This window comes from Triticum aestivum, chromosome 7D (assembly GCF_018294505.1).
Source record: "Triticum aestivum cultivar Chinese Spring chromosome 7D, IWGSC CS RefSeq v2.1, whole genome shotgun sequence".
NCBI lineage: Eukaryota > Viridiplantae > Streptophyta > Magnoliopsida > Poales > Poaceae > Triticum > Triticum aestivum.
The window spans coordinates 398,447,351-398,469,874 of NC_057814.1; the positions used below are offsets into that span (position 1 = coordinate 398,447,351).

Sequence of the window (22,524 nt, forward strand, 5' to 3'; positions counted from 1 at the left end):
AATTGGTTTCATTTCTTTTGTAGTTGCAACCGCCCCAACCCGGGTGCAATCGCAACTCAACACACCCAAACGCAACTGCAGAACATATAATGTGACCGCAACCGAGGGTCGGAGGGAGGGTTGTCGACGCCGATGAAATTGGTTTCATTTTCTAAAGTCTTTTTTGTTGTAGTTGCAACCGCTCCAACCCGAGCGCAATTTGCAACTCAGCACACCCAAGCGCAACCCGCAAGACATATAATGTCAGCCCCTTAATTATTATTATTATTATTTTCATTAAAGTTTAATTTTTGTTTTGTAGTTGCAATTGCCCCAATTAGAGCGCAACCGCAACTCAACGCACCCAAGTGCACCCGTAAGACGTATAACGTGACCACAACCAACAGGTCAGGGGCAGTGTTGTCGGCGACGGTGAAGCCTTTTTTTAATCATTTTTTACGGGTCATTTGTCTTACTTTTTTTAGATGGTTGTCAGTACTCATTGTTTTTTCAATATATCTTAGTCGTAAAGATTTTTTTCCACACACATATAATCATGTCTAAGGATGAAAAACAGAAGTATAGCCACTGGTTCTTGTATATTCTTTTTCTTTCTTCTTTATCCTCAAGTCTATGGCAGGTTGCTCCTCCTTTAACGTATCTTTCCAGAAGCCCTCCCCCATTCTGGGTGCAGCACGGGAGCCTGCTCGTCCCAGGTTGCAACGGTCCACATATAATCATTTTTTGCAAAGAGGCTCGCAACCCAAAACAAACAACCCAAAAAGACCCACAACACAAAGGCCCACAACCCACAACAAACAACCCAGAAGTTACAACAAAATGGGCTTTTTATTTGTTCCGTGCGGGGAGAAAGGAACAAGTCTGCTCGGTCTGCCGGGGGATCGGGCTCCGACAAACAACCAGCGATGTCATCAATACTTCATTCGACTGAGACCATTTTATATTTCATTCGAATGAGTTCCAGGCGCTCCCTTCCTTTTATGTCCGCGTGAATTGTGTTTCTGTTGTACTTATATACTACTCCCTCCGTCCCAAAATTTTTGTCTTAATTTTTCTAAATACGGATGTATCAAGTCACGTTTTAGTATTAGGTACATCCGTATCTAGATAAATCTAAGACAAGAATTTTGGGATGGAGGGAGTAGTTGCGATTTTCTTTTTATTGCGCGGACTTTATATTCTGGAGTTGATCTCCAAAGCCCTCCGCTCTAAACCCTCGGCTCGTTCGCTCCCAATGGCGGCGATCGCCACCCATGTGCACCATCCACCGGCAGCCCTCTCACGCTGCGGACCGCCGTCCAACCCCTTCCTCCGCTTCGCCCCCTCGCCGTCGATCCTCCTCCGGTCCCGCGCAGCGGCGACGCCTCCGCTGGCTCCCATCGGCGCGCGCAGCAACAACGACGACCCCATCTCCTACCCAGAGCCCCGTAAAACCTCGCTCGGTCTCTCCCCCCTGCTCGTCGCCGTGGCAGCGGCGGCGACCCCGCAGGCCGCGCTGGCCCTGTCCGGCGGCTCCTGCGGCGGGTGTGACGACTCCTCCAGTTCGTCGTCCTCCTCCTCTTCCTCTTCCTCGTCCTCGTCCTGCGATGACTCCACTACCGACTCCATAGATTGGTCATCCACGTCCTTCTCCTCTAAGCCGAAGAAGAAGGAGGGGGCCGAGGCGACTCACGAGTCAGTCGGCACTCCGGCGGCTCCTCCGTTTGGCTTGAGCTCTGACCAGTGGTTCTGGGGCACCTTCGCCTTGGGATCCGCCGGCGTCGTTGCCTTATTCGTCGCCCTGCAGAAACTGCTGGGCGAGAAGACCGCCGTTGTTAAGCTCCAGGTTCGATCTCTCCTGATTTCGTGATCCAAATGCAGTTCAGCTAAGGACCTTAGTTCCTTGATCACTGATTACTTACCGCTACATATATGTAATTACATATTTCATTGGAATTGCTCGTGATTCAGGTTGCGCTGCGTGATACGGCGATGGTAAAATCACTCCAAAAGGATCTGAATTCCATTGCTGAGAGGGTGGAGGGTTCGAACCGATGGTGGTACAAGTTCATATTGACCGGTAAGCCGCCAGCTCTGAATTAATGCGTTTTTATGCTTCAGTGCCTCGTTGACGTATGTCTCCACTTTGTTATAATATAGTCAGGACATGCTATTGATCTCTAAGGTTCGTCCTGTTCAATGGCCTCCATGTTCGCTGTTTTAGTTGCATGCCTCCTTTGTTTAGTTTATGCTTTTGAAATACCACTTTAAATTTGAATTTTATTCTCTCCTCAAAAGTAGAGTGTCTAATCAATCATAGTATATGTAAAAATATGTACAGGAAAAGTAGCAATGTAACCAGTCAGGTGTCTCTGGTTATGAAGTGCAGTGGCAAATTGGAACTGAATTTAAATGGATCATTAAAAACAGGAAATCTGGATGTGTACTTAATTTGCAAATAGGTTGGTGATAATAATGTATTCGTTTTGACGAGATGAACATCTATTTTCTGTGCATATATAGATACATGTCATTTAAAAATTGCCAAATGTTGGCATTCACTGAAACTAAGCTTATTTATATTCAGAATAAGGGATATAGGAGGCATAGAGTGTCTAGATACCGATTAGTGAACACAAATGTTGTTCAAGCACTCGAAGACATAGTAATGGATATCAGAACATAATGCTACAAAGTTGCCCATCAATACTAAGCTTATTTACGTACCTTCTCTTGTAGATATTGGAAGATTAGCATTAATACTGCTACTTAGTTTGGTCTATTCTGACGATTCACCATTTTGCAGAGACCATGTATTCCTTACGCCGTCACCAGCATTGCTGCATCTCTTCATGCTTATCAGTAAGAAAGCATACAAGTTCTTAAAATCTTTTTTGATACAAAGTATACACTGTATTATTTATAACCTTAGGGTGTTGACACTTTTATATACATGGGCTGCTTCTTGTTGTGATGACGATTTATGCTAGGTATGCACGTTAAACTGCAGAGTGAATCACTGAATCCTGCAATTTCTATTCCATCTACTTTAGGTTGTCACAACAAACATAGAGGGTTCTTGGAAGGAGCATTTTGACAGGATTTCTGCGGAGGAGAGGAGCAAATTTGATGAAGAAACACTTTCGAACTCGAACGGGGTCAAACAAAAGAAAACCTACTCCATGAAAACAGATGGCAGCAGAAACGAGTACATAGTGGTATGTTTCACAGAAAATTCTTCCATTTTTTTGGTTATCCTGTATTTAGTTCTAAGTATGGTCTGTCACATGTTGGTTCCATGATTCTTACGAACTGAAGCTTTCCTTTTTCTTTTCTGTCTAAACATGGATGCCTCACACTATTGTCATGATCTGAGAGTTTTTTTTTTGATGATTTCTGAACTCTCCAGGTAACCATTCTCGTTGCTGCTAATGGAACAATAAATCTCCCCGTGGCGATCAAAAGCCCTGCAGATCTGGAAGAGGTAGTGGCAAGGCTCAACTCTACGCCTGCAAGTGAACTTCGGGTATGCAGGCCGTTTCCTTTTTGTTCAATAAATTAGCGAATCGGTCGATGAGTTCATCTGATGTTATATTTTAGTTTGCTGCCTTGCTTATTGGTCACACTGTTTCAGGGTGTTCGAGTCATGTGGACCCCTCAAGATGCGGATGACGTTCTCTCAGAAGAGAGGATGCGGAAGGATTACCCATACCTGAAGCCCATTGCGTGATGACGAGCAGACAGAGTTCTGCTGCTCATCGTGCCTTTGGATGGGGGTTGACGGTCACCATGTAACCCCGGCCCTTTTCTAGTTATAAGAACACAAGCAAGTGATAGGTTAAACATAGGCGATGGAGGGTCATGCACTCATGCTACCGATCGCAATGTTAGTCTTTTTTGTTTCCATTTTTAACAATGATGCCCTTCTGAAAAGGATTCTCCCCCAAATTTTGGGCACCTAGCGATGTCTATGAGTTGGCTAGTCATGTTTCACGTTCTTGAGCAAAAATGACACTGAGAGCATATTTCCCATCCTATAATGGCAAAACGTATCTTTTATCCCAAAAACATTAAAAAACGTAAGGGGATTAAACTTTTTTTCATTTAGCATATCCCCTAAAATTAATCCCTCAAATCAACTTGACCTCACATGGAAATGGAAGCCTCTTTGCATCTCATCATCTTCCTCATTCTTCCTCCTTCTTTCATTCATGTGTGGCCAATATGTCCATGAACTAGCTAGGGCCTAGGATAGATGATCCACAAAAGTAATTTGATATAGTCTTATTGAACGCACATGCGCATGCGAAGTAGTCAAGAAGGAAGGCGCAATTCTTCCTTCACCAGTCACGTTTTGGGCACTTCTTCTGAATGGATTATTCTCATCTTCCTTCTCCTAGTGACATGCTGGTGTGGTTTGAAACACAACGAATCATCGGAATCGGTGCCAACAGTCATATTTCTCTGTGCATAAAAGATGTAGGTGATGTTTCTCCTCTGTAGGAGCTAGTCCGAGCGCCGCCTGGCAGGAACGCCGGGGAGAAGCGCCACCGTGGTCGTAAACGACAAGGAAGATGAAAAAAAACTAAAAAAAAAACTTCATTGGAATCTCGTCGGAGATGGTGAGGAGAAGGAGGCGATGCTGAGGGGAGGCGCCACGAGCGGAGGGATGGGCTGGGGCAGCCGGCAGCAAGGTGGGCAGTAGTAGGTGCGGGCGGCACAATCGTCTCCCTACTTATTCTGAGAGTTGCCCTCGGTGAAGCTACAGGGTGGCCTTTTAAAGGATGCTAACTTATATTTTAAGGAGTTAGACATTCAGGGGATCCGCTAGCTAAGGCCTTAATTCCGTAAGCGAATTTTTTTCCCTCTCAAATATAGCTTCAAGGGATCTACTAGAGATGCCACAAGAAAAATGTGCTACTGCGTGGATAGTGCTATAAAGTGGTCGTTTCGAGCAAGGATAGATTCCAAAATGTAAATTTTCGGCTGCCAATGTCTTCGAGTTTTTTTTATCATACTTGAGAATCATGTACGTATTTTTTTTCAAAGGGTATTTTCAAAAACTTATAGTTTTTCCATCTCGTAGAAGAAATTAGTAGTCCAAATTGTGTTCTATATAACATGTCAATGTCCAAAACCAAGCTTATATGGAAGTACTTCCTCTCTTTTTTTGTGGCGTTTTTTGATTGGTTAAGACAACCATTTGACTAGCAGTTAGTCTATTAACATGTTCTATATGCGATACAATAACACATTTAAATAAGTACATTTTAGTGTATGTTTAATGACATTAATTTAGTTCCATACATTTGAGGTTATAGAGTAATTGCTGATCAAAATCGAATAGTAACAAATGAAAATAGGTCCTAAAAACATGCAGATATTGAAGTCGAGATAATACACCAATTTAGATCGAAGGTTTTTCATAGAAATTTGTAGGACTCAACCAATAGGCTTTTTTTGTAAAGCTCCTTTGGATCAAAGGAATGAAACCACCAAAAATGGTTTCAAAAATGTCACACCTGCACCTATTTGTGTAGTTGACTAAAGATTATCAAAAACAAATATACTAAAGATGTTGGTGCACGAGAAGGGGCCGTGGGCCCGTGATATAAGGCATAGCCTAGTGACGATGAGCTATGTCTGACTGTGTGCTTTTTTTAAAATTTATTAAAGAGGATGTATAATTAACCAACTGGGAGAGACATCGATGAAGTGATTGTTTTTATTCCTCGTTCCCTACTGTCTCTGTTCTTCGTTCCCTGCTCTTCTTTCTCTCCTACCCTGCTACCAACCCTTTTCATGCGATTTGATTTTCCTTTCCACCAAATCAGGGCTTCATAGAGCACCGAAGACCACATGACCCTACATGTGGACCAAAAGGTTGCGGGTTGGGTGGCGCATAGTTGCCCGCTGCTAGCGGCGCTCTAAAGCGAGGGGAACCAGCCGCCAAATTGAAGCCGGCCAAACCTCCATGCACCGAGGACGAAACACCAGGAGACAGAGCGCTAGGATGGATTGTCGGCGTATGACGATGAGGTTGACGAAGACGAATGCTAAGACAATATACAAGTATATTTCCTAAGCCAATTAAATAAAACATCTCTTAAATGCTACAATACTTCAGCAATGATTACATGTGATAATTATCTTAAAAAATACTCCCTTCGTCCCATATTATAAGAGCGTTTTTAACATTATATTAATGTAAAAAACATTCTTATATTATGAGACGGAGGGAGTACATTTTTACAGAAAAACGCGCAGCAAAAAAAGACAAAGCATGGGGAGTGGCCAAAACTAATTCTAATTCTCCGGTAGGACTCCTCCCACACACGACTTGAAAAAACCGGCAAAGCCACGTGGTCGGTTGTGGAACCAAGGCTTCTTGAGCGCCTCCGCTGCGGAAAGCCGCTTCTCCGGGTTGCTCTCCAGCAGCCCGCTGAGCACCTCGAACCCGGCCGACGACAACTTGCGACTGGGAAATTTGTGCCGAAGGCGGCTGACGCCCACCTTCCCCGGCAGCTTCGACTTCTGATCTGCCGCCAGCCCCGAGTATCCAGACCACTCCTTGATCCCCTCCGTGCCGACGATGCCAAACACTTTAGCCATGATCTCTATGTCCGACTCGCCGTCGAAAATGGAGGCGCCGGTGCCCGAGAGGAGGTCGGCCATTATGCATCCGAGCCCCCACGTGTCCACGCGATCGTCGTACTCGCGCGAGTGCAGCAGGAGCTCCGGCGCGCTGTACGGCGTCAGAATAATCACCTCCGGCTGCCTCTTTCCCCGCTCTTTCGTGGACATCCCGAAACCGCCGATCTTGTAGATTATGCGGTCGTCCTTGACCTCGCCGCCAACATCGGCTTCCACGGCCCCCTTCTTCTTGGGCTTCTGCTTCCCGTCCTCGGTGCCGTCGTCGAGGAGCACGTTCTCCGGCTTGATGTCGAGGTGCAGGACGCCCACGCCGTGCACGGCCTTCACCCCCTCCACGAGCTGCTTCATGATCCGGCGCACCTCGTCCTCGGAGAACGGCCGACGACAGCGGACCCGGCGCTGCATGTAGCCGCGTAGGTTGAGGCGCCCGACGTAGTCCATCACGATGAAGGTGTCGCCGGTCTCGGATTGGCATGCGTCAGCGTAGGTCCGGCGATGCTGCACGATCGAGGGGATGCCGCGGCACACGCCCAGGCACATGACCTCCCGCATGACCTCCGGTAGGCCGGAAATAATGAAGCCGTCGTCGCCGCTCCCGCTGAGCCGCTTGACGGCGACGATCAGGTTGTCCTGGGTGTCCCACGCCTTGAACACTTCGCCGTTGATGCCCGCGCCCAGCTTCTCCAGCCGCTCGTACCGCGCCATGGTGGCAGGCCAGGCGGCCTCTTTCTTTCCGGCGGAAGCTGCCATGGCGTCCGTGCCGGTGCACGCAGGTTGGATCGCCAGGAGGCAAGTAACAAGTTTAGGCAGGGAAGTGGAGATACAACGAGTTGAAGTATATATGTGTACATACACGTAGGGAAAACGTTGATTTGTCTAGGATACCGACTGCGTGCGGTACTGGACTCGAACCCACACTCCGACTCGGAGTCAAGACCGATCTATATTGCCGATGGATTTGATCAACTCTATTACGCAATTCTCAATTAAGAAAGGGCAACGCTATCCTAAAAAACAAAAAGAGTAACGCGTCGGCTGGCGGATCTTAACCGCCTCGCGAGCCATTGGATGGCCGTCAGATTCAGCTGTCAGCTTTGCAACAAAGATAATGTTGCGCTCGAACGTTTGCAACAGAGTTCATGTTGCAGAACTTATGTAGAGGTATAGTTGCAGATTTTTTCTGTCATCACTTTACTTTTATATACGTGTTTACAGAAGAAAGTTTTGCGTGTTGCAGAATCTTCCTTGCAACGTCAAGGCCAATCTATATTGCTGATTAATTTGATCAACTTTATTACGCAATTCTCAATGTTTTTGCTCACCAACCAGGCCCAACCAAAGAGCATCACAAATTCGTAAGAGGTCTTGGTACACCCCCAAGTTTAATTTAATTAACTCTACGATACTGCTCCACGCATGATTTTTATGGCCAATCTATATTTTAGTGAGCATAGGGAGCACCCCAAGGATGGGAGCACCTGATATTCCCCCCATTGGCATGACTGTACCGTAGTCATCAGACTCCAAGCTATCTGCACACCGCAAACAGGACACATAAGCTGCAGCCTGACTGTCGGGGGAATACATCTTTCTAGCACTAAAATGATACTATGTCATACTTGATCTTAGCAATGAAACATATATTAGACAAGGACAAAAATTAGTTGAGCACTGAACAATAGCCAGATGTTCACTAAAATATGTTTAGCAACTCAGCAAGTAATGATACCACTGAACAATAAGCAATTGTAAATATACGAATGTATAAAACACATCATTGGACAGTATTGTCACGATTTTTACTTATGATACATTCAACAAATGCTTGGATGTTCATGTGCAAGTTTAATTACAATGTATGGAGGTCTAGCATCTTTTTTTCCCTAAAGCTATATTTGTCATATGCAGCTTTCATATGGTCAACCACCTGCATACATTCAGAGTTTCAGACAACATCACACGCTAGCACACACATTCAGATAGTAGGAGGAACGAAACACATGCAATTAAAACTAATGGTAGATCATCAGATATAGAAAATCACCGTGTATAAAAAGTAAATTAAAATAATGCATTCCTTTGCTAGTATGTCTTAAGTGTTATTTGCAGGTTACTAAGCTAGATGTATCGAGTTAAAATCAATGAAGATCTAGCTCGGAAAAAAAATCACTAAAAAGCTCGATACGGGAAAAAAATGTCATAACTTGCATGGAATCCTTTTTTCTTGATGCGAACTCATACACATGAAAACATGGGAAGGCAACAGAGTCACAACTGATTGAAAAATAAACAGAGGGACTCATCATCATGACATGATTTTGTAATTTTACATCCAAAATGCCACAGGATCTTGAGCGAGGAACCGCTGAGTGGTTGCTTTAGGCACTTTGTAGTATTGCACCAGACGGCTCTTGTCAGTCGTCAGGTCTCCATTCATGTCATGGCTGAGAGAGAATGTGGTCAATCGATACAAACAGCGACCGGGTGGTCGTGGCGGCACGTATCCCTAGAGGTGATGCCGCTGACGCCTCCGCCCACGGCGGCCGCGCCGCCTTGGCATCCTTGCCTTCTCGCCGCCGAGTTCTTCCGGCGGGGTACGCGCACGTACAAAGCTGCTTAGGCCAAACCAAGCTACTGAATCGATCCTTGGACTACACGTATAGGAAAGCTAGCTAGCTAAACTAGCGATCGGATTCGTCGGACGGCCGCACAGGAAACTCCATGACTAAAACCGACTATGACTTCCATCACGTGTATGACTAAAACTCTAACCTGACGTACATGAGTTTGGAATCTCTCTCTCTCTCTCTCTCTCTCTCTCTTTGAAGATTGAGTTTGGAACATCTAACAGCACGTATAGAAAACCCTAGGATCGATCATGCCACATAAGCAATTTGCTGAGTTGGACGAGCAGTCTAACAAAATTCATACAAGTGAGTGAAGTACAGTTCTCAAGCTACAACAGAGGAGCGGCAAAAACAGTTGACTTGATTACAAAATTCATTAGCATGCATATATTTTCCCACGGCCGGGTCTGATTACCTTGTCCGTCTTGGGTGCCAAACCTGAGGTTTTCTGACAAAAGGATATGTTCTCCCTGCACCAAAAATTACAGCCGACAGTCAAAAGGAAAAACGAGTTACAGTCGATCCTACTCTGCCAAAGTTTCAAGCCTACCCTGAAGCAAAAGTAATAGGACCAGCATCTGAAGCCACGTTTTAATGCGCGATCTGATCTGAAGCGCCTCCCAGAAGGAAATGTAGATAGAAGAGGTGGTAGTGGTGCTGTCACTTTTACTCAGATCCGGCCGGAACCTGCAACGCAGCAAAGATCAGTAACAACAACATGGCACCGAGCAGAATCCAGAGGTCAGAGGAGGACCGAGGCTCCTAAATGCGCAGCATGCGTGCCGCGTGCCTAGTACTATCAGCTAAGCATACTACTCCAGTACAGTACATAGGTAGCCTGGGCCATCATCACATTTGAATCTCAAAACAGGCTAGACTTTATTTCGTGCCGCGCATTTACAACCTGATAACAGGGTGTCCTAAAAGTAGCAGCACACCACACCACACATTTACAGTAGAGAGGAAAAAAGATGACGATACATCAGTGATCAGTGTCACCGGACCAGACTGAACTCAAGTGGTTGCTGCCAAACTGATGCAACCATTGAGTAACTAGTAGTAACTGGCTAACTGCATAGAGCAGAAACTTAGCTTGCGACGAACTGTCAGGTTCCTGAGCAAGGAACATACCAACCGATCCATGGAACTGGAGCTGAAAAGGAAAATGGCAGCTTAGCTAGCAAGAAAGAAGTTAATGCAGCGGCAACGATCACTCGTTACTCATTACTGGCTGGCGCCGAGCTGCTGCAGCACCGCAGCCATGGCGGGGCGCTGGCCAGGCGCCTCGCTGGTGCACAGCAGCGCGATCCCGGCCAGTTTCGCCGCCTCGGGCCTCGAGAACCTGGCCCCGAGGCGGTGGTCCACAAGATCGTCGAGCTTGGCGGCACCGCCGGGCTCCGCGCCGTCCATGGTGCAGCGGAGGAGGTGCTGCGAAACCGCCTTCTTCCCAGTGAGCACCTGGAACACGACCACCCCGAAGGCGTACACGTCGCTCTTGTCCGTGAACCGGCCGGTGGTCGTGTACTCCGGCGCCAGGTACCCCATGGCGGCGCTGCCCTTGAGCGTGGAGAAGACCACGTCGTCGGCCAGCAGCTTGTGCACGCCGGAGCCAGAGAGGCGGGGCACCAACATGTGGTCCAGGAGCACCTTGTCTGCCGAGATGTTCTGGTGGACAAGAGGAGGCTTGCTCGGTTTGCTGCTGTGCAGGTAGTCGATTCCTGAAATAATTCAGAATTTCAGCATGTGCGGAGTAGAACAAATCACTAGGTAAACATTTAAATGGCTCATCATTGTGCATCAAACTCAAATTATCTAGCAAATTTAGTTTGTTCACTTTCAAGAAATGTAGCTTAAGTATTACTAGCAACAACAAAAAAGTTGGCTCCAGAAACTTATAGGCTGTCTATTTCATGTTTCAACAGATAGAAATGGTGGTATATTATACCTTTGGCAATGCCTTTGATGATGGAGACCCGAGTTGACCAGTCAAGGATCCTCGTCTCGGCGTCGCCGTCCTTGATATCCAAATACTGGGAAAGGCTACCGGTCGCCATGAACTCATAGACGAGGAAGCACTCCCCTCTAGCCCGGGAGCGGCAGAAACCCCTTAAGCCAACAAGGTTTTCATGCCGCAGCGATGTAAGCACACGGAGCCCTTTCAAGAAGTCGGCCTCCTCCGACTTGCAACTGCTCTTGTTGATGCTCTTGACGGCGACGACCGAGCCATCCCGCATTATCCCTCTATGTGTCGCCGCAAAGGTGCTCTTGCCAAGCACATTGATGTCCGAGAAGTACTGCGTCGCGCACTCCACCTCTTCGAGATTGAACCTTACGCTCGGGGACCCCTCCGGCGATAGCCGTACTCCGTGTTGCGATCCCTCCGACGAAGTGTCCCAGCCACTAGAATACTCAACATTGATCAATGAGGAGGCACTCTTCTGATATGTTTCCTTTGATTGCTCCAAACTAGGCCTGCCTTCCAAGCTCTCCACAGAACAACCAACCTTTTGCTTCTGCCGGCGGTGCCATGAGAAGACAGATAGACCACAAGCCGCCACACCAGCTATAATTATGATTGTTCCGGCAAGAACAGCTCCTGAAGAGAGCGTTGATGACCTCGAGCATGCGCCGATGTCGCAATTTGTGTTTTGGCTTATATTTTGTGGAGTTTGCTGTGGTTTGATGGAGGTTGATTCGGGTTTATGTGGCATTTGTTCATCAACGTTGTCATCGTTAGGACAGGCTTTCAGAGAACCAAAGTGAGACCCGCAGAGCTCTAAATTGTTGTCGAACTTAAATCCATGACCCAATTTCTTCAGACCTATAAAATATCAGTGGAGACAAGACAATTCAGACGGCCACAGAGGCAGTGACATTGTAAACATGAACACCATTGTTGAAGACTACCTACCAGAAGGAACACTTCCTGAAAGTGTATTGTTGCGGAGGTCCAGTGTTGCAAGCTGTGGGATACCGGCAAGCTTGGAAGGGATGGAGCCAAACAGGTGATTGGAGCTCAAGTCCAGCCGTGTCAGCTCCGGCAAGTCCCCTAGAGACGCCGGTATCGCCCCGGTGAGCTGGTTGGACTGAACGGCAAGAACAGTGAGCTTCTTGAGCTCACCCAGCTGAGTTGGGATGCTCCCTGAGAGCTGGTTGTAGCCCAGCTGCAGCACTGCAGGAAAGAACACAAACTTCTCAGCCATTTACCATTAGAGAAGAACTATCGATCACTGTTTCAAATTGATTAGTGTTCCAGCTTTTTGGTACGGCTAATTAATCAAATCCTGGAAGTGGACAGGTAATTAATTATAATGGCTATTGTGAGCTGTAGGAACAGTCCATGTACAGGGAATAAATGTGGACGCATTTCAGAGGTTGAATGCACACATCAAGTAGCCGTGCAAGAGGACAAAATGTAATCAGAAGAATTCAAAGTTTTGGTCCATGCAGGTAATCAGCAGCAGACAAGAAACTGGGAGGGCGAGCCACGAGTAGAAACAAACCAAATGTACTTGCCAAATTCAAATTCTGAGTACTAGATGTGTACCGAATGTCATAAAATTCAGGATCAGAAATACACGTACCCAGAAGTATCAAAACTGATTTGCCAAATTACAAATATAAGAATGTAGGATTACTTTTTTCGGTACCACTTTCAAAACTGAAGAACTCGCTCAGTAGTCAGTATACAGTAGTAAGTACAGTACCTTGGAGGCGATGGAGGCGGCCGAGCTCGACGGGGATGCCCCCGGACAGGTTGTTGACGCCGAGGTAGAGCTCCGCGAGGTCGGGGAGGTCGCCGAGCTCGCGAGGGATCGCCCCGCCCAGGTCGTTGTAGTGGAGGTACAGCCCGGTGAGTCCCGGGAGCATGGCCACCGCCGGCGAGACGCTCCCGGAGAGCCGCCTCCCCTGCAAGGAGACGACAGAGACCCTCCCGCTAGCGTCGCAGGAGACGCCCTCGAAGTAGTCCCCGCGGCCGCACGGGTCCCCGCCGCGCGACCACGACGCCAGCGCCGGCGCGCGCCCCGACGGGTCCAGCGCCGCCTTGATCTCCATCAGCGCGTCCGTCTCGGCATTGCCGGAATTGGAGGAGGAGGAGGTCGCGGCGACGGACGCGATGAGGAGCAGGATGAGGGGGGCGCTGTTGGACGCCATGGGGAACGGGGAGGCGGAGACGCAGAGGCAGAGAGAGAACAGCAGAGTAGCTTCGGGTGTGCGGAGGGGTTGGAATTTGGGGGCTTATAGGGGGGTTTGCGGTAAAAAGGACGATGTGGGGGTGGTGGGGTTAGTGTCAGTCAAAAGGCGGTTGGATGGACGGTAAAAAGGTGGAAAGCGGAGGGGGCTTACGGGGATTTGCGAGTCGCGTTCGATTACACGTCCACGTGTGGGATGGATCGGATGCCGTATCTGTGTCAAGTGAGTCGGGACGACACCCTGAAGATGGACAAATGCAGTAGTACTACCGTACTTCAAGTTGCGTCACTTTTTTTTGACAGGTTTATATGCTAGATATTTTTTTTAGAAAAGGAGGATGACCCCGGCCTCTACATCTAGGCGATGCATGCGGCCACTTTATTAATTATTCTCATAAGACCTTACAAAGTCATACAACAGTAAGACTGAAGCCACCGTCTAATCAACAACTGTCGCTATACCTATCCAGTTGATGAAGGGGCGCTGATAGTCTGAGCCTAATACCAAACAGACATCGCAGCCAAACCTAAACTTCTAAGACCTGAGGTCCCAACCAGGACGCCTGCCTGGTATGGGGCACCTACCAGTCCGGCGCACTCCTCAACCAGGACGCCTGCCGGGTATGGGGCCGCCGCAGCCACCTGCCACGAGTCAGTAAACATGACATTCAGAGTATGCAACTCATATACCAATATCTAAACACGTGAGCTCGTATATAGCATAGGACCGGAACATCTATCAAGGCAGCATATACGACTAGCATATGAACGAGCAAGTAGGGGATGAACAAGTCATACCCTCCGATAGGCCACGCAAGGGTCGCAGCGGCAGCATCAGCCTCGGCTTCGTCCGTGGCCTTCTTCTTAACAACGGCGACAGCCATGGCGTTGGTGCAGGGGAAGTAATCAAAGCAGAGAATGGAGATGGAGACGGATCGGGAGCAGTCACGCCGAGACGCTCCCCAAAAAACTTATCGCCCTTCTCCCGATGCAGGATCTTGAAGGACAGGGTTCCACAGAACTGCTCTCCCATCTAACTGTGCACGTGAGCAACATGATATGATCGTTTGAAGCAGCATGGAGCTTGGAATAGTAGATGACGACTAAGGTTGTGCAAAGACGCAGTGATTGTGTTAGCTGCACTGGCCAACGCCTCCAATATATATGTCGGGTAGGTTGTTAGAACATAAAGCTTATTGTGCCATTAAAGAACTTCATTACTACATCCGTTCTGGTTTATTGGTCCCCTTAGTATTTTATGTCAAATTTTGACCATAGATTTAATTAAGAAAATAATAATGCATGTCACCAAAAATTATATCGTTGGATTCATGTTTGAACATAGTTTCCGGTGATATTATTTTTGGTTACATGCATTAACATTTTCTTAGTTAAATTTAAGGTCAAACTTTAGCACAAAATACGAAGGGGACTAATAAACCCGGACGGGGGTAGTATGATTTTAAGGTTGCTGATGAAAAGTGATTATTTGATATTAGTTCTCTAGATGAATGGAGCACACGAGCTTATGAAAATATTAAATTACATAAAGAAAAAATTAAACAATGGCATGATAAAAGAATTCATAAACGAGAATTCCATATTGGTGATAAAGTTCTTTTATACAAGTCTTCTTTCAGATATTTTGCAGATAAACTCCTCTAAATGGGGAGATCCATATATCGTCGAAGAAGTTTACCGTTCCGGAGCCATAAAAATAAACAACGCCAAAGGAAACAACTTGAAGGTAGTTAATGGGCAAAAAATTAAACATTATAGTGCAGGTACCCCATTAATATTGATTCGAACATTATTCAAGTAATTGAACCAGAAGATTACATCGAAAAGACCTTCCGAAACATTCCAGAATCCTGAAAAAAGGAATAGGGATTTTGGATCTCTGAGGTCGGCATGGCTCCCCAAAGGCTCCACACCAAGCATCGTATTGTTCAACCCGCTCCGAGTAAACCTCCCTTTAGTGAGGTCTACTACAAGTGGTCTTTGGGAGAGGAAGATGCCATCGATCATGGAGATATTACGAAGGCAGCCGGCGACAAGATCAAGGGAGGTGGAGAAGACAACTGAGAGTCCCCCTTCGAGGATATGGAGAAGGGTGATACTTTCCAAACTCTTTATCCTGATCTTTCTTTGTCAAATATTAATGCATTGAAGGCCATTGAGGCGATCTATGCTCAGAACACGGTGCTTACTCAAGAAGTTATTGCATTGGGTGAACAAAACCGTGCTCTTTGCAGGATCATCAACGAGGTGAGGTCATTATCTGCAAAGGACAAGCCTACCACTTCATCACCAACGGGTATGGCACCACCCTTGCTTTGTTACAAGCTTGGGGAGGTTCCCCAGTATCGTATCACCATCACTTTTTATCATCATATATATTAGTTTGGTCCTTAGTTATTTCGTGATCTAGAATAAAAGTATTAGTATGAAGTAGTTTGAGTGTTCGTTTCGTTCCAGTGCTATCAATGTAATCGTGCTTGAAAGTTATAATAAAGAGTAGTATGAGTTTGAGTCTTCCTTTACTTTTATCCTTTTGCATAAGATCACTCACAGCAAAAATAATAAAAAGTTCATATGCTAATCTCATGGGAGTAATGGCTTCACATAAAAGGAGTATGATTGGTAAAATTTATTGGAAGTTAACAAACAAAGCATCAGTCATTGATGTAGTTCATGAAAGAATAATGAAGGAAGAGATATTTCACATATAAATATACTATCTTGGACATTTTTTATGATTGTGAGCTCCCATTAATTATATTAATTATTTCCAATCAAGTAGTTATGTTGGACAAGGAAGACAACCTAATGGGTTATGTTTGCTTATATTCACATAGAAGTTATATTGTCATGGATCCTCTAACATATGGCGCTTGCTTATAATCTTTTGCTAGCCAAAATTTATGTACTAAGTAGAGACACTACTTATGCATCCAAATACCCTTTAACCTAGTTTCCTGTCATGAGAATCCACCATATCTACCTATGTGATGGTGTCCTGGACTAAGGGGTGCTAACCTATAGAACCAACAGTCCACGGGTCGAGCTTACGGTCCGCCAATCGCTACAAGGAAGGACTCCGGAAGCTATGAACCTCGGCTTGACCAATATGGAAACCTCCGAAGACTTGATGTGCACTCCAAGGACTGCTAAATAGTCAACATGTTGGCAACCGACTATATGTGTAACCTAGGTACCCCCGATGCATAGCCATGGGGTTTAGTCTTTAGGGACATGATTACCAGCCTTAGGGTTAGAACACAATCATACGATCTCGAGGTAGATCATCTTGTACTCTATACTCCATCACATCAATACAATCAAAGCAGGACGTAGGGTTTTACCTCTTCGAGAGGGTCCGAACCCGGGTAAACATCATCTCCCTTCGTACCTCGTTACCATTGTTCCTAGACCTACAGCTCAGGACCCCCTACCCGAGAGCTGCCGGTTTTAGCACCGACATTGGTGGCCCATGCAGGTCCCACTGTTCGCTTGCTCCGGAATAATGGAGGTATCGATCAACGATCATACCCAAAACGGTGTATCTTCTACGCCGGACCCTCAAGTCGTCGGATCAAACGGAGTCCAAAACACATCAGATCACCCCTCCTCCCTCAAGAGTCGAAGGGTGACGACATCGAATCTATGACCGAGCCACACACTCTGTCCCTAGCTCGACTGTTGGGGATATAACTACTGGGTATGAACCGCCCAGGAAGGGCCGGGTCATACCACTGGCGACTTATCGATGAAGATGGCGGGTCATAGCAAGCCTATTGATGTCCCAAGACCCAGAGGCGACTTGAGGCCCAAGAGGATGAACCGCCATATGTATAACTTGTTTTGTAAGGCAAGCTTAGTTAGTCACCGAGTCGGACACGTTGTGTATGAGCCGGCCGGGACTTTGTAAGCCGTCGGGCATCAACCTGTGTATATAAAGGGTGACCCGACGACGAGTTAAGGGCAAGAAAGAAGAGATCGAGAACTAGGTCAAGCGTATTTGCTCCCTAGTAATCGAAACCCAAGCAATACAATCCCAAACTGGAGTAGGCCTTTACCTCCACCGCGAGGGGCTGAACCAGTATAAACTCTCTGTGTCCTTTGTCCCGTTTAACCCCTTTAAGCTAACCTAGTTGCGATGGCTCCACGACTAACTCCTTACGCTAGGACATCTGCCGTGTTAAGTCCACGACAGTTGGCGCCCACCGTGGGGCCAGCGCACGGTGGTTTTGAGTTCTTGAAGGCAGCTTCGCAGGGATCAAGGGATACGCTGTGGGCCGAATGACCAAGAGTCGTCGCGGCAAGCTCTACATCGACGATGCAGGCTAGGGCCCCGAGGCCGGCTCAGTTGAGTACGGGTACCAGGTCCCCTTCGGCGGAATCCACGTCTTCATCGGCAAGAACAGCGAATCGGGCCCTGAGCCGGACATCTGCACCGACATCATCGAGACGGCTCAACGTGCACAACCCGCCAAGGTTCAAGCCGCTTTGAAGCATGCCTTTGTTGGTTGCATCCATGGGGCGGAATTTGAGGAAGGATCTGTGTCCGACGGTGAGACGGCCATCTACTCTGATGGTGAATCGTCAACCGACGAAACCAATTCAATGTATCAATTGCAGGACGGCCGCCTTGGGGGCTGTTCCGATGGCGACAGTATTCCGGACCCCTATGATTTGCCGAACAGGGTGGCGATCTTCATGGCCGGTACACAGCCGGCGCTCGGTTCAACAACCGCCGCGGCTATGACCTCTAGCTCAACGGCTGCGGCGGCGGCTGGTGCTAGCGGCTCTGCAGGCCCGTCGGCTCAGGTTTTGACAGAGTTGTTGGAGGCTTTGGTGACTTTGATGGGGATGGAGATAACCCCGGATACTCAAGAACAACATAAGGTGGATGTTGTGAAGCTACGAGATGAGATAGCTCAAGCTAAGGAGGAACTGGCAGCTGAGAATGCTAGGATGGCCACGGAGCGAGCTGCTTTGGACGCTCAGGCACAATGGATTCAGGAAGACTCTTTCCGGCTCACCTTGGATCAAAACGCTTCAAATGAAATCATGAGAAGGAGGCACCAGAGTCATTTACCCCCGGTTTATGATGCGAGAAACCTCTTCAACACGCCTAGAGCAGGGACCAGTAACCCGCCGGTGGGGAACTGGGCGGTTGAGGCGCCCGTGACTGGAGCGCCGGTTCAGCCGCGTATGATGGATCCGCCTCGTTTGAATATTACTCCGCCTCAGCACGTTCCGACACCGCCGGGTCATTATTCTAACCATTTGGATAATATGATTGCTGCGACGACACGATTGGCGGCTCTCCCAGTTGAAGGCGAGTCTCCGGCTGTGATAGAGACACGGAGGGCCAGAGAGCTTCTTCAGACAGCACTGGATCAACAGGCGGCTTATTCGTACAACCGTGAAAGTATTCACTCAACCCCTCGACCAAGCCTGAGTTATAGAAGGCACATTGACTCGCCAGCAGTTTCAAGCAGTGAACAACGCCGTAACCAACCTCGTGGGCATGACTGATACGTCCATTTTGCATCATGCTTTTATATCGATATTTATTGCATTATGGGCTGTTATTTCACATTATGTCACAATACTTATGCCTTTTCTCTCTTATTTTACAAGGTTTACATGAAGTGGGAGAAAGCCGGCAGCTGGAATTCTGGGCTGGAAAAGGAGCAAATATTAGAGACCTATTCTGCACAACTCCAAAAGTCCTGAAACTCCACGAAAGTCAGTTTTTTAATATATTAAAAATATTGTGCGAAGAAAGCACCAGAGGGGGGCACCCACTGTCCACGAGGGTGGAGGGCGCGCCCCCTGCCTCGTGGGCCACCTAGAAGCCCCCCGATGCCCAACTTCTGGTATAAGGTGTCTTTTGCCCTGGAAAAAATCAGAAGGAAGCTTTTGGGACGAAGCGCCGCCGTCTTGAGGCGGAACCAATCTAGGGCTCCGGCGGAGCTGTTCTGCCGGGGAAACATCCCTCCGGGAGGGAGAAATCGTCACCATCGTCATCACCATCAATCCTCTCATCGGGAGGGGGTCAATCTCCATCAGCATCTTCACCAGCACCATCTCCTCTCAAACCCTAGTTCATCTCTTGTATCCGATCTTTGTCTCAAAACCTCAGATTGGTACCTGTGGGTTGCTAGTAGTGTTGATTACTCCTTGTAGTTGATGCTAGTTGGTTTATTTGATGGAAGATTATATGTTCAGATCCTTTATGCACATTAATACCCCTCTGATTATGAACATGAATATGATTTGTGAGTAGTTACGTTTGTTCCTGAGGACATGGGAGAAGTCTTGTTATAAGTAGTCATGTGAATTTGGTATTCGTTCGATATTTTGATGAGATGTATGTTGTCTTTCCTCTAGTGGTGTTATGTGAACGTCGACTACATGACACTTCACCATTGTTTGGGCCTAGGGTAAGGCATTGGGAAGTAATAAGTAGATGATGGGTCGCTAGAAAGACAGAAGCTTAAACCCTAGTTTATGCGTTGCTTCGTAAGGGGCTGATTTGGATCCATATGTTTCATGCTATGGTTAGGTTTACCTTAATTCTTCTTTCGTAGTTGCGGATGCTTGTGAGGGGGTTAATCATAAGTGGGATGCTTGTCCAAGGAAGGGCAGTACCCAAGCACCGGTCCACCCACATATCAAATTATCAAAGTAACGAACGCGAATCATATGAGCATGATGAAAACTAGCTTGACGATAATTCCCATGTGTCCTCGGGAGCGCTTTCCTTTATATAAGAGTTTGTCCAGGCTTGTCCTTTGCTACAAAAAGGATTGGGCCACCTTGCTGCACCTTGTTTACTTTTGTTACTTGTTACCCGTTACGAATTACCTTATCATAAAACTATCTGTTACCGATAATTTCAGTGCTTGCAGAGAATACCTTACTGAAAACTGCTTGTCATTCTGCTCCTCGTTGGGTTCAACACTCTTACTTATCGAAAGGACTACGATAGATCCCCTATACTTGTGGGTCATCAAGACTCTTTTCTGGCGCCATTGCCGGGGAGTGAAGCGCCTTTGGTAGGTGGAATTTGGTAAGGAAAAATTTATATAGTGTGCTGAAATTTACTGTCACTTGTTACTATGGAAAATAATCCTTTGAGGGGCTTGTTCGGGGTATCTTCACCCCGACCAATAGAGCAAAGAGTTGCTCCTCAACCTACTAAACCTACTGAAAATGTTTACTTTGAAATTCCTTCGGGTATGATAGAGAAACTGCTAGCTAATCCTTTTACAGGAGATGGAACATTACATCCCGATATGCACCTAATCTATGTGGATGAAGTTTGTGGATTATTTAAGCTTGCAGGTATGCCCGAGGATGTTATCAAGAAGAAGGTCTTCCCTTTATCTTTGAAGGGAAAGGCATTGACATGGTTTAGGCTATGTGATGATATTGGATCATGGAACTACAACCGATTGAAATTGGAATTCCATCAGAAGTTTTACCCTATGCATCTGGTTCATCGTGATCGTAATTATATATATAATTTTTGGCCTCGCGAAGGAGAAAGTATCGCTCAAGCTTGGGGGAGGCTTAAGTCAATGTTATATTCATGCCCCAATCATGAGCTCTCAAGAGAAATTATTATTCAAAAATTTATGCTCGGCTTTCTCTCAATAATCGCTCCATGCTCGATACTTCTTGTACCGGTTCTTTTATGATAAAGACTATTGAATTCAAATAGGATTTATTGGAAAGAATTAAACGCAACTCTGAAGATTGGGAACTCGATGAAGGTAAGGAGTCAGGTATAACACCTAAGTTTGATTGTGTTAAATCTTTTATGGATACCGATGCTTTTCGTGAATTTAGCACTAAATATGGACTTGACTCTGAGATAGTAGCTTCTTTCTGTGAATCATTTGCTACTCATGTTGATCTCCCTAAGGAGAAGTGGTTTAAATATCATCCTCCCATTGAAGTAAAAGTAGTTGAACCTATTAAAGTTGAAGAAAAGAATATCACTTACAATGTTAATCCTATTGTTCCTACCGCTTATATTGAGAAACCACCTTTCCCTGTTAGAATAAAGGATCATGCTAAACCTTCAACTGTTGTTCATAAGAGTAATGCTAGAACACCTTCACCCCCTGAGCAAATTAAAGTTGAACCTAGTATTGCTATGGTTAAAGATCTCTTGGTCGATAATATTGATGGGCATGTTATTTACTTCTGTGATGAAGCTGCTAGAATGCTAGACCCGATACTAAAATAAACATAGACCTATTGTAGGCATGCCTGTTGTTTCTGTTAAAATAGGAGATCATTGCTATCATGTCTTATGTGATATGGGTGCTAGTGCGAGTGCAATACCTCATTCCTTATACGAAGAAATTATGCATGATATTGCACCTGCTGAGATAGAAGATATTGATGTTACAATTAAGCTTGCCAATAGAGATACTATTTCACCAATTGGGATTGTTAGAGATGTTGAAGTCTTGTGTGGGAAAGTTAAATATCCTACTGATTTTCTTGTTCTTGGTTCCCCACAAGATGACTTTTGTCCCATTATATTTGGTAGACCCTTCTTGAATAGTGTTAATGCTAAGATAGACTGCGAAAAGGATATTGTTACTATTGGTTTAGGGGATATGTCTCATGATTTTAATTTTGCTAAATTTCGTAGACAACCCCATGATAAAGAATTGCCTAGTAAAGATGAAATTATTGGTCTTGCTTCTATTGCCGTGCCTCCTAATGATCCTTTAGAACAATATTTGCTAGACCATGAAAATGATATGTTTATGAATGAAAGAAGGGAAATAGATGAAGTATTCTTTAAACAGGGACCTATTTTGAAACACAACTTGCCTGTTGAAATTCTAGGGGATCCTCCTCCACCCAAGGGTGATCCCGTGTTTGAGCTTAAACCATTACCTGATACTCTTAAATATGCTTATCTTGATGAAAAGAAGATATATCCTGTTATTATTAGTGCTAACCTTTCAGAGCAGGAAGAAGAGAAATTATTGAAAACTCTGAAGAAGCACCGTGCTGCTATTGGATATACTCTT

At 46.2% G+C, this 22,524-nt stretch overlaps 3 protein-coding genes across 3 annotated transcripts; 1 reads left to right on the forward strand and 2 right to left on the reverse strand.

Moving 5' to 3' along the window:
• Positions 1 to 1,186: 1,186 nt before the first annotated feature.
• LOC123168962 (uncharacterized) lies at positions 1,187 to 3,972 on the forward strand. Its single transcript, XM_044586822.1, has 6 exons — positions 1,187 to 1,825; positions 1,951 to 2,059; positions 2,786 to 2,841; positions 3,033 to 3,197; positions 3,389 to 3,505; positions 3,614 to 3,972. Exons 1-6 carry the CDS (start codon positions 1,235 to 1,237, stop codon positions 3,707 to 3,709), a joined length of 1,134 nt encoding a protein of 377 aa, XP_044442757.1. The 5' UTR covers positions 1,187 to 1,234; the 3' UTR covers positions 3,710 to 3,972.
• Positions 3,973 to 6,019: 2,047 nt separating this feature from the next.
• LOC123168541 (putative cyclin-dependent kinase F-2) lies at positions 6,020 to 7,447 on the reverse strand. The gene has a single exon (XM_044586422.1). It carries the CDS (start codon positions 7,381 to 7,383, stop codon positions 6,286 to 6,288), a length of 1,098 nt encoding a protein of 365 aa, XP_044442357.1. The 5' UTR covers positions 7,384 to 7,447; the 3' UTR covers positions 6,020 to 6,285.
• Positions 7,448 to 10,114: 2,667 nt separating this feature from the next.
• Positions 10,115 to 13,481, reverse strand: LOC123167172 (leucine-rich repeat receptor protein kinase EMS1). Its single transcript, XM_044585006.1, has 4 exons — positions 12,968 to 13,481; positions 12,172 to 12,432; positions 11,206 to 12,081; positions 10,115 to 10,978 (listed from the first exon to the last, which is right to left on the reverse strand). The coding sequence occupies exons 1-4, from the start codon at positions 13,413 to 13,415 to the stop codon at positions 10,485 to 10,487; spliced, it is 2,079 nt and encodes a 692-aa protein (XP_044440941.1). The 5' UTR covers positions 13,416 to 13,481; the 3' UTR covers positions 10,115 to 10,484.
• Between the last annotated feature and the right edge of the window lie 9,043 nt (positions 13,482 to 22,524).